Raw genomic sequence first — 15,355 nt, 5'->3', positions numbered from 1 at the left:
TTAAATCACATTCCAAATTCCAAGCTGTATAATGTTTGAATGCAGTGTCAATAAATTTTTTCCACCACATTCACTTTATAGAAAACCTGCCTTGTAAATAATTTAATGATAGTATTAAGCTGCATCCATCATTTAATTTGTATTTTTGTGTAATTTAATTACACAGAGTATAAAAACAACAACACCTAAACCAATAAGACATATTTTAAAAAATGTTTTTTTTTTCAATTCTTCTTTGAACCACCAGAATGTAAGCATAAAAGGTTGCCTTTCATGAAACACAATATGAAGTTTTGCAGAATTATGTAGACCTTTCATTTACTGGAAACTTTAGCTGAATCCTACATATCCTTAGAATTCATTACAACACTCTTAAAGAATATGCAGTATTTACAAACTTGTTAGTACAATATTTAGATCAAGTAATACTCTTCACCCAGATTCATATACTATAATAAGAATCACCATTGATTAAATACTAAAATTGACTCGGCATCCAAGTTTTTCTCGTTTCCCTTTAAAGTAAATGTATATTTTGCATGTGTTATGAAAGCTGTATTATGCCAAGGGCTATTTAACAAAGTGCTAATGACAGTACACCTACTTCTCCATTATGTATAATTGCAAAGAAAACAAACATAACACAAATGTTTGTTCATTACAATGTTTATTACATATATCGTTTCAAACTAATGAGGAGTGGTTTCAATTCTAATAATTTCATTTTATTGCATTTTTTTACTAGAGGATCCAGGATATAATTATCATAGTAAACAGGAGCAGTGCTCAAAGCACTTTTAAAAATCTATTCAAGATTCAAGTAATCTTCTGACCAATAGTTCTTTTCTCTCAAGATTTCATCATAGCAAGTTTCATTTAAACAAATTGCCTTGATGGTTTCGTTGAAGACTTGTTGGCTCTGATTCAGACTAACTGAATTCTCTTTCCTGTAAGCTGTTGCTTTTAACCTAGCACATTTTAAAATACCCAGCTCATTGTGTTGGACAAGGACGCAACTGATCAAATATTCTTGTCCATGAAATATTTCCATTTAGTTGATAAGTACAAGCAAGCAATCAATTAATCATTTTAAATATTCCAATTAAATTAACTTACGTGATGTGACAGAAACCAACTTTTTATATTAAAAAAAAGCTCATTTCAGAAACATCAGCTTTATTTTTGTCTTACTTAAACACTTGTCTTTTATTCAGGGAGGGGGTATTATTCTTTATGCTTTTTTCAATGGATGAGTGAATAAATGTTTGTCTCCAAAATTTGAAACTTTTTTTTCAAAGGTCCAAGGCCCCCCTAGCCAATACTAGAAAACTGAGCAATTCTCACTAAATCTATACCCCCTTTTCACCCCAAAATAACCATTTTCACAGAAATCTTAATTGTAGGCTAGGTACAGAACCAAAAACAGGAAGATTTTTGGGGATTAAAAGTGTAAATGAAATTCTGATATTTTTTACACCAGTTGGGTCATTGTCTTTTTGACATATTATGTATATATCAAAATCCATTCTTGTTATATTCCAAAGTGCTATGTACATGTAACTTTTGAAGTGTTGAAGGTTGGATGAATGTCCTCAGTGCCTTCATGGTTTCTTGCTAATAACAGAAATTTTAAATAAATAAGATGTTATATAAAGCTGTAATCTTTGTATAGAAATATCTTAAAAGCTCTTCTATTCATATCTTCCAAGGGGTGCTGAGAAATCTGAAACAATAAAATTTCCCAATACCGCACGTCAAAATTCTAAGTGGATAAAAAAACAGGAAGTAGATGACCTAGTACCCTGGGAAGGGGAGACACGGAACAGTCATCATTCTTAAGCCATATACCAAAAATCTAATCATTCCTTCCAATGTGCGATGGAAAATTTTCTAAAACCACACACTTAAAAATTCTAAGTCTCAGAAAACAGGAAGTAGATTACCTAGAAAGCTAAGGGGAGACATGGTACAAGTCATCTAGCTTAAAGAGTAAAATTTGTTTTATTCAACCATTGAAAAAAAATGAAAATAATGATTCTGTATTTTCCCCATTACTTAAAAAGGCAGATTTTTAAATAAAAATATTGATTTCTGTTACTGATGAAATATGAATAAAAAAATTGCCCTTGTGCAAAAAGAAATTTCTTATCCAACATTAAACCTCAGCCCACTCCCTCCCCAGGATAAAAATGAAAGTTGTCTATGCTCCTGAGACTAATTTTCATTTAAAAGTTTTATCTCATAAAGTACACAGGACCACAATCTTTAGCTTATCTGCCCCAAATCCAAAATCAAAAACCACTTAATATTCCATGAAGGCATAAGCACAGACCATTTAATTTTCCTTTTTCATAAGTTTGCCCTTACAGAATTTTTTTTTAATTGAGAAGAAATGCTTTTTCTAAAAATTTCTAGACTACCCCTTATATTCAAATGGTCCATGCCATACTGAAGTTGTTTTTTTAGACCTTTTGATGGTAATTTACATCACTTATTCATTCCATTTTTTTCTCAATTAACACAGTAAATCGGAACTATAACATCAATATTGTTTTTCAGCAATAAATTCTGAATGTGTTACATGATAACCAATATGACCGTATTTATTGCTAAAGTATTGACAATCTAAGATGTTATTGTTATGTCTTTCACTTAGCTAAGTTCAATATCAGTTAAGGAGAATTAGCTGCTGTAATGTGATTACCTTTACTACCATGGTTCACTTGTATGACATAACTTTCAGTTATTGTTATCCGATTCAGTAATTTAAGTATCTGTAAACATGTAGAACGAACATTTGGTTGGCAATCAGCACACTTGGAAATTTTATGATATTACAATAGTGACAATGTCATATTCTTTGGCAAAATTTGTATTTCTTCTAACATGGTGTGATTATAATAGATTTACTTCCCTTTGCATCAGTTATCATTTGTTCTGAGATTTAAATGATCATTTTATATTTTAGTGCAGTGTAGTTTATACATGTACAAAAAAATCTTTCAGTAGTTATACTTATTATGTTTTTATTTATTCACTTTTGTTCTTATATCAATTTCTAAATTTGAAAGGTGCAATTTGGTACATGATTGGTAGATAGAAGAGAATAGATTTCATAGATAGTATTTGTGAATGTTGGTGATAACCATAATTAAAGATTCCAATCATTACCAGACTGGGTTCCCTCCTCTGTACCAGTAAAATGTTTCTCAAAAATCTCTTAATTTTGCACAAATAATGTACAATATACTTTTACAAGTCCTCAAATGCAATGCAATATACCATGCCTGCTTAAATTTTCCAATAGTTGAAATATAACATAAAACATTATTTAGTTAATGACAGTTGAGAGGTTCATCATAAGGTTTTTTTTTTTATTCATTATGTAACCTTAGCCACAAATTTCTGATGATAACTATCATTTTCATGAATCTCCATCATGTAACATTTTTTTTTTCTCAAAAAAGAATACTTTGAATAGTGAAAAATTATAAGATTTGCTTGTCTGGGTGTCTTAATATAGCTTAATATAGGCTATATCTGTTGAGTGCTACCTCAGCTGAAAACTGCAAAAATAATCTTTTTTTATCTTTTGTTGGCAATATCTACATAGGAAAAATTGCTACATGTTTTAATGTTTTATAACAGGTACTTTTTATCCATTTAAATTTCCCTGCCAGTTTTACTTGGTAAAAATTACTACTCTTCACCTGTTCATTTATTATTTTGCCAGTAATCAATTAAAATGCAATATGTTTAACACATTTAATGTTTCTTGAGACATTTACAGAAGCTAAATTTCCTAAATGCAAATTTACTACTTGACATCTTTTGAGGCAAAGTCCCTCAAATCTTCTATTGATCTTAATTTTTTTTTGCAGCTATGATATAATATCATTAAGCTGAATAATTGCCTGGTATATTTTCTGATTTTGAAAGAGATATTGATTGATACAAAAGGAATTACATATATACTATATTTTGTGTAGTTTTCAGAAAGAAGGCCAGAACCCAACATTTTTCTGATTTCTGGTTAAAAACTATGGATAGCATATGGATCTCTAAGAAATTGTACTACAAGGTTTCAACCACCAAAGGAAGGTTATGAAGGATTTATAAGGTTGTTGTCCTAACCTTTTCAGAAATGAGGGCCAAAAGAGGGTCAGAAATAAATATTTTCTTCAGCTATGTATAAATTTCTTATTTCTTTCATATTATTGTGAATTGTAAAGTCCTTTAACCATTTCACTTTGGTCAGAAGCCCACTAAGTATCAAATATTTAACCATAATCCCAATGCAGAGCTGTATCATGTTTGGGAATTTGGATGTTGTGTCCATATTCAATATTACCAACTCTCAAGCTGTCTTTACATGAGCATTAAGATGTATGCTTTGCAAATTTACCTGTATGATTTTGAAAATTATTATTTTTATTGGATTCCTCATGAAAATCCCTGTCTTTAAATGATTTTTAAGGAGTTTGCTTCGCAATTTACTCTATCGTTTACTGTTTTGGATATAATTAAGTACAAGCACCTTAAAGCAGAACTTTATACTTAAATTGAATTTCAAAATATTATAGGGTTATTAAATGGTTATTTTCATATTAATCCTGTATTATGTCCTCGTACAGTCGTATTGGGTTGAGATCACTTGTATTGGCCCTTTATTAACTGATGACTTAAAATAACAGGAGTTATCTGTACAAACCTTTAAATACAGCTCAGTATGACATATTTCCTAGTGAAGACTGTAACACTCCAGATCTCTTGATGCATTTATTCACCCCATCTGTTCTTTTCTATATAGATCTATATTAATATACCAAGTTTGCTGATACCTTCTCAAATTAGGTTTTTAATGCATTCTTTAGCTTTTTTTATTTTAATTTTATTAATGTGTAGATCATTATACAGTTTTGATTTTTTGTGTGTTAATGTGTTTTTTTTTCACATATAGAACTTAGCCATAAAGTGATCCCTTTATGAAACATACATGTAGATCAATTAAATGTATGAAAAAAAGACATAGTTTTGGCAAACAAAATTCTATAGTCTGTTTCAAACAAAATGGCGGACAAGTTTAACTTTTATACAGGGCCAGAATTAATACAGGGCATGTGCCCTGTATTAAATTAATACAGGGCAATTGCCCTGTATAAATTATGGTTGCTAAAACCTCCTGTTGTATTAAAGGGGCAATTTATATTGTATTTTAAGTCATCAGTTAATAATGTGCAATATTGTATTCAAATAAGTTGTTGTGTCCATAAAGAACTGTTAGTCAATATTTAAGTGTGTCAAAAAGTAATATTGTGTCCACACTTGAATCAGGTGAACAGAGTTCAACTAGCTGTGGTTGTACCATGCTGCCAGGTAGACCTTTATTTAAGTTAAAAACCAATATATTGCATTTGCCATTAGCATTGCAATTTAAATCACTTCCAATATGTTTCATCATTTTATTTTCTTTGTGCACTACTGGTATTTTTGTGCACTTAGCTTATTAAATGTTAAATTAACTGTGAAAGAAAACATATATAGGCATGGCCTAATTGTTGTATATAGTGATGAAGTATCACAGAAAGTTTACTGTAACTGTATTTACATTTACCCAACAATTACACTATCAAAAACTACTGACCATTTTAGGTTAAAAAACTGTTACTATTGACTTTCACCCAAAAAAGAAATAAGTAAGTAACATATAGCAGGCAGGATATCCTCAGACCTGTAAAGTATCTCAGGTCCACTGGAATATCACGAAGACACTAATAAACATTTCATTAGTTTTAGTAACTTTATTTTTTCTTTCTACGACAGGTACTATCCAAGGCATCCAATCCTAAGACATTGGCTACAAACGTTCGAAAAATTCTGTTGAAATTGTCAGTGACATCATAGTCAATGGCTGAAGCATCATCTTTCATTGTGTGCCAAACACGTGGGAATGGTGCTGATATCAAATGAAGTATTTTCACACCTAAAATAGATTCAAACAAGTTAATAATAAAAACATGACCAGCTTCTTAACAACATAATGTACATCTACCTTTAGAATGTAATATTGGTACAATGATGTAGTAACATTTGGATAAATGCATTATTATTGACAGTTTACCATTATATAAGATATATATTCATTCTAAATACTAGTAATCATTATTTTAATATATTCTAAATATTAAAGTCTCAAAATTCATTAATATTGAGAAAACACAAAAAAATCATGTAAGATGAGATTGCTAATGATGTTGAAATGATAAATACAAAAATGGATAGATGAATACCCAATACTTCTGTGGATAGAAAGATAACTAATACTTCTGTGGATAGATACCCATTACTTCTGTGGATAGATAGATACCCAATACTTCTGTGGGTAGATAGATACCCAATACTTCTGTGGATAGATAGATACCTAATACTGCTTAAAAAGATAGATACCCAATACTTCTGTGTATAGATAGATACACAATACTTCTGTGGATAGATAGATACCTTATACTTCTGAGAATAGATAGATAGATACCCATAACTTCTGTGGATAGATAGATACTCAATACTGCTAAGGATATATAAATACCCAATACTTCTGTGGATAGGTAGATGCCCAATACTTGTGTGGATGGATAGATACCTAATACTGCTGTGGATAGATAGATACCCAATAAGATACCATATAGTTCCGTGTCCCAACCCCTTTAAGATGATGCATAGACAATATTACCAGTGCTTACTCAAAACTGAGAGCAATCTTAAGTTTAAAAAATATTAGTGTAAAAAAAGATCAATGTATCACAAAGTTACCTCTTCTGAGAAATGGTATATGATCATCTTCTATACCACCACCAAAGTAAGCTGATACATTTTCTTTTTGAAACAATGGATATCTTTTTTGTACACCCTTCTCATTCAGTAAACCTCTATCTTTTAAAGCATACTCTGTAAATAAAAAAATAAAACATGAAGCAGTGAGAAATTTTATTAAGAAATATTGATATTTTCTTCAAACTATATTTCCAAATAAATTAACAATATAAAAATAATGTAAGATGTAATATCCTTTTTACATTTAAAACACCAGGCAAAACTTTTTCAGGAAAAGATATCAAACAACCTAGACCCAAGAAAGACAGACTAGTGATCCAAATCAACTGAATGTTACTATCAATTATAGTTCTCAAGGGAGTGGATTTCTGCTTACAACTTCCATAAAGGAAGACTAAAGTAACAATGTATAGATATTCATTCCAATCTGTCTGCTCTAAGGAAATAAATTCACAATGAAAATCCTGCAGTTTCTATTTTATTTTAATATTTATAGAATTTATCTGCCTTAATTCCGAATTCCACAGTACATTCTATATAATTGACATCTCATATGAACAAGGGTTCTTTGAAAAGCCACATTTTGTTTTCTGTTTACTTAAGCATGTCAAACAAAATATAAAAATTAACAAGAGGCTCCCAGGAGCCTGCACCAATCATCTGAACCAATCACCTGGTTGAATTTTGCCTTTAAAGGTGCAATAAATTAAATAAGAAGTTGTCCAAAAGTTATGACTCAAGAAAATATAGGACTTATCATAAGGATCATTTCAGCAAATGAAAGTTTCTATCTATCATAGTTTTCAAGACATTGGCTGAAAACTAAAAAAAAAGCAAAACATCTGTCATTTTCCCCTCTTAAGGGCAATAACTCTTATAAGGAGTCGTCTGACAACTATTATGCCTGCAACTTTTGTAGTTCTAAAAATAAGGATCATTTCAGCTATTAAAAGAATTTGGCTAAACCTAACGATTTTGGAGATATATGTGAAAAACTACTGTCTGACCTCTATCTACATTCTATTTTTAGTAACGGTGGCCATGTTTTTTGACGAATCAAAAATCCCCATATCAGTTCTATGCAGGATACCTCTAAGAACATTCGAACCAAGTTTGGTTTCAATTGGTAAAGTAGTGTTTGAGGAGAAGATTTTTTAATGAAATAACATTAAAAAAAAATAGCAAAAACCGTTTAAAAGGGCAATAACTCCAATATGATTTTTTGGTTTTAAAATGAAAATTTGACCGCAGATAGATCTCATCATGCTGAACACTTCTACCCCAGAATCTGGCTAAACCTAATGGTTTTGGAGATATATGCAAAAAACTACTTTCTGACCCCTATGTTCTATTTTCAGTAATAGCAGCCATGATATTCCATGAATCATAAATCCCCACAACTGTTCTATGCAGGATACTCAAAACAACATTCAGACCAAATTTGGTTCCAATTGGTCAAGTAGTGTCAGAGAAGAAGAGTTTTGAACTAGAGGCCTAAGAGAGTCTGAATTGCTCACCTGGTTATCCATATGCTTATTTGAAAAACTTGCAGAATGAGACAGGCTAAGTTAATTTACTGAATTGTCAAATGCAGGAAATGCTTTTAATTGCATTTTTATGACCTGAACCAGAATTTTGCTTAAGGCAACAGTTTTTGAATTATTTCCTATGTTCTGTTTATAGTATAGGCAGCCATATCTATTCATGGATTAAAAATTGCAACTCATTTTGAGCACAATACACTAAAGAACAAATATGTTTATTTTCATTAAATAACCTTAGATTGTTATAGAGAAGAAAATTTTCAAAGTTGTACATATGGGGAAAAAATTATAAGAATTGTTTCAGGAGCTGTAACTCCTACATCAGTAGACGAATCGTTTTGAAAATTTTGGCATTGATGTCATGATGCTGATAAATATTACCCAACAAAAAATTTGCTAAAGGCAATGGTTTTGAGCTATTTGCATAAACTGCCTTTTGACCCAAAACTTTTTCAAAGTTGTATATGCGAAAAATGCCAAAAAAGCTGTTTCAGGGGCCAAAACGTTTACATCAGTTGACAAATTGTTTTGAAAATTTCAGCACAGGTCTGTCAGAACAATCAAGCCAAGTTTACATCATGTCGGTCTAGTAGTTTCAGAAGAGAAGATTTTCAAAAAATTTGTGCGCGATGACTACAAAGAGGACAATGAAGACGACAGATGCAAAAAGAGTTAAAAACTGTTAACGAAGATGACTATGGAAGCCAAATGTTGGCAATAGCTCACATTGCCAAAGGCCATGTGAGCTAAAAAGGCAAATGCAGATCAATTCTTGGCTTTTCAAGGCAATATTTCAATAATTATATGTGTAATATTTGACCTGGGGTAATTAAACATGTAGTTGTAATTAGCTGTTATTAATTACAATGTTTTTAAGTTATTCAATGTATTAATGCGTAATTCAGTGTTCTTTTAATTACAAGTAATTGGAAGTAATGCATAACTATCCATATTTTTGCATGTAATCACAAATTACATTTTCCATTACATACAATGTACATGTTTCAGGTCTTTAAAAGTAGTAGGAAGCCAAAACATGTCTGCATTATAGCTTTAAAAGATCTAAGAGACGTTTACTATTCATCAAAATACCGGTAACATAGTTTATATATAATAAGGTCAGTGTGGTGTCATCGTCGTCCAGGACATAATATGTACATGTTACAAGACACAATGTTTATGATTCTTACCTATCTTTATTAACCTTTCAAAGAGAGTTGAAGTTTCTAGGAAAAAGTTTCTAAATGAGACATCGGCTGATCCTATTAAATCTAGTAAAACAAATGTTTTCTGAAATAAAAGAATAAATACCTTCTTATTAATTACATCCAATAACAACTAAAAAAAATCTTTCCATTCAAATAACACATAAACATCCTTTTTATGAAACATATTGAGATAATAAGGATCTATTATCTCATTAATTGGCATTGTTTGCATAGAAAAGTGAGAACTTTATTTTTAAAGTTGCTTTTTTTCTCTTTATAACAGTTCTACTGATCCATAAGGATGAAATACATGTATAGTAAAATTTCAAAGTGTCTGATAATTCATTTGAAGTATGCCTTTGTCCTACTTACAATTGTTTGTAAATTAGTTTTGGATTGAAAATTGTGGTCAAAAGTTTTCTCCCATTTCTGAGCCAAGTGCCGAGCCCCATACAATGAGTCTGTATCAGACCACTGGTTATAGGCTTCTTCACCATCAAAGAAAACAATCTGAGGAGTCGTATCTGTTATCTAAAATATAATGGGTAGAAATGCTTACCATCTGAATAGTAACAGTAATATTATCTAGGGTTAGGCTAGCTGATATGCTGGCAACTAAGTAGTAAACAAAAAAGGACAGTTTTATTTACATTATTACAGTAATTTTACAGTACTTTCATTTTCTCAATCCTATTTTACTAACAACTTTAAAAGGACAATGAAATATGAAAAAAACAAAGCATAAACTAGAGAAAGTGTGAATAATGCTTACTAACTTGATAACCCCAAGTCCCCCATTTGAAAACATGCATCTTTTGACCTCCATGTTGATTTGATTCAAAATCTAAAAATAGGAAGTTTACAATAAAACTATATAATAAAAATTCTGTGGTAGTTTAATTCCGTTCCATTCAGTGGTAAAGGAGGTGTAACAGACAAGAGATGGGTCCCCTCATGTCCCCATATTAATAAATGTTAAGTCCATCTTTTGCTATAATGTGAAACCCCTAACTGTTTTGGACTAAAATTTAGAATTATAATATAGGAGGTGCACAATGGGAACATGCAAAAAAGATTCTGTGAAAGTTTCATTCAGTTCCATTCAGTGGTTTAAAAATAGGAGGTGCACAATGGGAACATGTAATAGAGATTTCGTTTAAGTTTCATTCAATTCCATTTAGTGTTTTAAGAGAAGTAATGGATAAGAGAAGGGCCCATGTCCCCATATGCTTAAATGACAAGCCAATGTTTTGCTATGTGAAACCCCAAAATTGATTTGGATGAAAACCTAAAATTGGAGGTGCAATTTTGCATCAAATATATACATCAATCCTTCTGTGATACAATGTAAGTCCATTACATAAATACATCATTACTTACTCTGATACCTTTTTCTTTAATCAGTAGACAATTCAGTTGCTTGGCCATGTCTAACAAGATAGCACAAGGAACAGCAGAATCTGTTGCAGCAACAAATTCTTTCTTACCATCCGTTAAATTTTTGGAATCGTAGTGAGCAGCAAGAACTATTCTTTGGGGTTTTGTTGGATCATAAGTTGCAATTATGTTGCGGAATGTTTTGGTGCCATATGGTGTTTGATCCTGAAACTCATCTATCTCAATATGCCAGTCTAGACTTTCCAGCGTATTAATCAAATGCTATTAAAGAGAAATAAACATTACTTGTACAATTAATATTTGAATCTGCTTTAAACAGCTAGAGTGGTCATTATAGCTATCTGCATTTAAGTAATATAGTCCAATAAGTTATCAAAACATCTTGTGTTGGTTTCTGTTTTTAATACAACACATCAATGCATTTCCTGATAAAGTACTTTGGTAAAAAAAAAAACAGTTTAACTCATTAGTACTCTATATTTGGTAACAATACAAAAGTCTTACATAATCCAAGAAGACTAAGACTAGAAGGATATTTTTAAAAAGATCAACCTTGATATAAAAATAAAAATCTTATAAACTTCTACACCACTGTGTAATAAAAATAATGAGAAGAGAGGCAGGCATTTATTTAAAATTCACACCCATCTCTGAAGTGAAAGCTAGAAATAGAAAAAAAAATCTTTTAGGAAGTAAGTTTAATCCGGTCTTATCAAGTATTGACTTTAGACAGTAACTTCAGACTAAAAGTAGGGCATTAATTAAATATTAAGTGATACGTTTTACCCTTGCCGGAAAGGTAATGGTAAACAAGAGGCTCCAAGGAGCCTGAATAGCTCACATGGTTAAAATTTAGCCTTTCAAAGGCAATAACTCTAACAAGTTGTCCAACAATTTTGACTTAATGATGACTTGGCTTAAAACTGCTAAAAACATCATTTTTTGCCTTTCAAGGACAAAAACTCCAACAACTTTGATCCGTTGCAGACTATTAAACGCCTTATAATAAAGATCATTTCGGCAATTGAAAGAATTTGGTTAAACCTGGCAGTTTTGCAGAAGTATGAGAAAAACTTCTGATTGCTGTGTTCTATTTTTATTAACCCCAGCCATGTTTTTTTCTACGGATCAAAAATCTCCACATTAGATCTATGCAGAAAACCTTAAGGAATTTTCATACTAAGTTAGGTTCTATTTGGTCAGGTAGTTTCAGAGGAGAAATTTTTTTGAAAGAAATAACATTAAAAATAGGGCAAGTATGTTAAAAAAGGGCTATAACTCCAACATGGCTAAACAGATTAAAACGAAAATTTGCCACAAATAGATCTCATCATGCTGAAAACTTTTACCCTTATAAGAATTTGGCCTAACCTAACAGCTTGACTGACAAACAACTTTTCGGAGGGTATCATATAATACCTCATCAATCCACTTTGCCAATTATAAAAAGTACACGCCATTCACTAAATATATGCACAACTATTTTGAACCCTTCTTTATAAAAGAATAAGTACTTAAACTATTTTGTTCTCCCTTCAAGAACTTTCTCTTTGAATGGAAATGTCATCACTTAAAATAAATTTCTATCACCAGTCTGAGAAAATTTGTATGTTTACATGAATACTAACAGATTTCCCAGGCATCATCAATATTCTAAACATTGTCCAATTAATTTTAATCCGTCTTTGCTTAAAATTCAAATACAATTTAGATTGAAACTTAAATTATTCACGACTGAAATTTTTCTCTAAGTAGTTGTTTAATCAAAATATCTTAATTCCCTCATTAGCAGATCATTTGTTCTAGAAAACACTGATTCTGAAGCCAAATGAACTTCTAACCTTTAAACCCTTAACAAAACCCATACTTACAGCACAGTATTTATCCCATGTAAGTTAATAGTAAACTTGATTTATTTAATTACAAATCCCACATATGTACCAAGGGTTTCCTAAGCCATGTCTCCAGGAGCAAAGCCTCATTTCTATAGGGAATACTACACATTCAAAAGCTAGCAAATATTATCAACTTAAAAGATATTAAAGAAGATTACACAGAAATCTACCTAAATGCAACTTTCTAAAATATTCAATATTTTAACAGTAGTCAGGAATACTTATCATAGTATGTAGTTCCAGACAAAAGTATTTTACTAGAAATGAATGTAAAAACATCTCATGCATGACTCATTGAAATTGTGTTTTTATATGAAATTAAAGAAAAGGCAATCTTGAAGGTAGCATCAAATTTAAAGTAGTAAAATGAAGAATTTCTAAAGATTGCCACCATTTCCTTGTGTTGCAATTCTTTAGAAATTATAGTGATAGAAAACTGTCTACAAGACCCTTTAATACAACTGAAAGTCTTATCTTTAACATTATAAGGATATAGATTAATGATCCATCTATTGTCAATTAACAACCATCCCTTTTTCTGGAGAAATAAACATGAAAACAACATCACCAGCATCCTAATCTGTCACGATCAGAATTTCCTGATTCCCAATAATTAAATTCACATTGCCTGAGAAGAAACATTACCTAAATATAAAGCCTTGGTTAACATTGTGGCAAGTAACTTGAATGCCTTAAATGTATTATTGAAAGCTCAATATCACCAACAAAAATATACTGTTTTGAACAAAGAGACTTAACTTCCATTGACTATGTTGACTTATTCAAGCTTTATACAGATAATAAATGAACTGATGTCCAATGTCCAATTCACCATTTCTCATTTCTACATGTAATTCTTCAACCTTCTCATTTTAGTAGATTTGAATTGCTCCTTTATTTTTTGCTTTCAGTGAGCTTCCTTTGGTTGCTGTATGTTATTCACATTTCTTTGTTTCCTTCAATATTTGAATGCAATAAATGTTCCACTCAAAATGCATGAAATTTTCATAAATGACTATGCTATTCATAAGAGAATTTCCTGCCTTCAATAGACAAAATGTATGAAATCAAGAGAACATTAAAAAGTAGGCTTTCTGGCTATTTTAAATGGAAATTGATTCACATGTTATAGCAAAATTAAATTGTGGGTGACTGAACAGAAGGGGAACTCTATATCTATTAAATGTCATCAGTAGAAAAAGGCTTTCTCTAGATCTGAGAATGGACAATGGCACTTAACTAGACTCTCCTGGGTCAAGAGACTCATTTTGTGTCTGGGAACAAAGAAAATACATAGTAACTACAGAATGGCAACCCTTATTCTGACTGACTTGGAATAGCTGAATATGAATTTTATTAGAGATTAACAACTGATCAATCTTTGAAGTATCTGAAACCTACAGGGACAATAATATGATCTGTTTTGGCATTCCCTGGAAGGTCTGTAATTAGAAATATGATTACATTGACAAATTATATGATTTTATGGTCTACTCAATCTTTTTTTGTAATTACCAACCTATGATGGAAAATGCCTACCTAAATCATTAAAACAAAAACTACTAACTTTTTCCACAGAAAATAGCAGAAACTGTCAGCTTAGAGCACTACCTCTTTATTACTATTAATATACAAATAATTATAACTGGGAGTGAGTTAACAGAGTGTGAGAGGGACACCTGAACATGCAAAAGTTCTTAAATTTTAATACTGGTATGTCCTTTTCAAATCATTTGGGATATTTACATGCATATTGCTTCATGCACATCTACAAATGAAGTAACACAGCAATGGAATCTGAAGTAGCAGCTGACAGTCCAATGTTTTTAATTTTTTTAGTTGGCCTCAATATCATATGTTTATGAAGCTCACTTTATAAATGTTAAATGATCTGACAATAAATGCACAGGCCATGTTTTAGGTGACAATATTTAATGACCAAGAATGTAGCTAACCATGACAATTAAATCTCACAAGGCACATATAGTACATTTAACATCAGCTCATGTTTACATTTCTGATGCCTAAACTTATGGGAGTTGATATATTAATCATATAATTTAACTTTCACCATCTGAATCCTTCCAATGCAATCACTGTTAAACAAATTGAGAGACTACAATCATTTATATCCATGTCACTTTTTAAGGAAAACAAATAAAATTGTTCATTCTCCTATTAATTCTTTAATTCTGCAATATCAATATATATGTTTGAATATATAAAGCGTAGAGTATTAAATAGGACATTATGCAATACTGCATTAAACTATGCATATCAAAAATCATCTATACACACTGAACAATTGAGGGCATTACATATTTATATGTAAAAAATAAACTTCGCCTCCAATAACGCTATTAGATATGTACAACATCAGAAAAACCCTTTGATCCATTATCAAGTTATCATCCAGAAACATTTAAAGGTAATAAAATGCTTTGCATGGTGCAGCTTAATATGACCACAGTTCGAACCC

The 15,355-nt window shown here is 30.9% G+C and overlaps 1 protein-coding gene across 3 annotated transcripts in view; it reads right to left on the bottom strand.

Annotated features, from left to right (window-relative positions):
• Nucleotides 1-5,781: 5,781 nt before the first annotated feature.
• LOC148623815 (glutaminyl-peptide cyclotransferase-like) overlaps nt 5,782-15,355 on the bottom strand; it is a 28,655-nt gene continuing 19,081 nt past the window's right edge. For all 3 annotated transcript variants that reach the window (XM_088565979.1, XM_088565981.1, XM_088565980.1), the window contains exons 3-7: nt 10,964-11,242; nt 9,956-10,114; nt 9,566-9,665; nt 6,811-6,945; nt 5,782-5,983 (exon numbers count right to left, since the gene is read on the bottom strand). In XM_088565979.1, coding sequence (XP_088422105.1) covers nt 5,802-5,983; nt 6,811-6,945; nt 9,566-9,665; nt 9,956-10,114; nt 10,964-11,242 — 855 coding nt within the window. In that variant the 3' untranslated portion in view covers nt 5,782-5,801. The remainder of the gene's footprint in view (nt 5,984-6,810; nt 6,946-9,565; nt 9,666-9,955; nt 10,115-10,963; nt 11,243-15,355) is intronic.

Source organism: Perna viridis, chromosome 2 (genome assembly GCF_037379345.1).
Source record: "Perna viridis isolate PV_CMFRI_1.1 ecotype Kerala chromosome 2, ASM3737934v1, whole genome shotgun sequence".
In the NCBI taxonomy this organism is placed as follows: Eukaryota; Metazoa; Mollusca; class Bivalvia; order Mytilida; family Mytilidae; genus Perna; species Perna viridis.
This window is presented reverse-complemented; position numbering and strand designations above follow the sequence as displayed.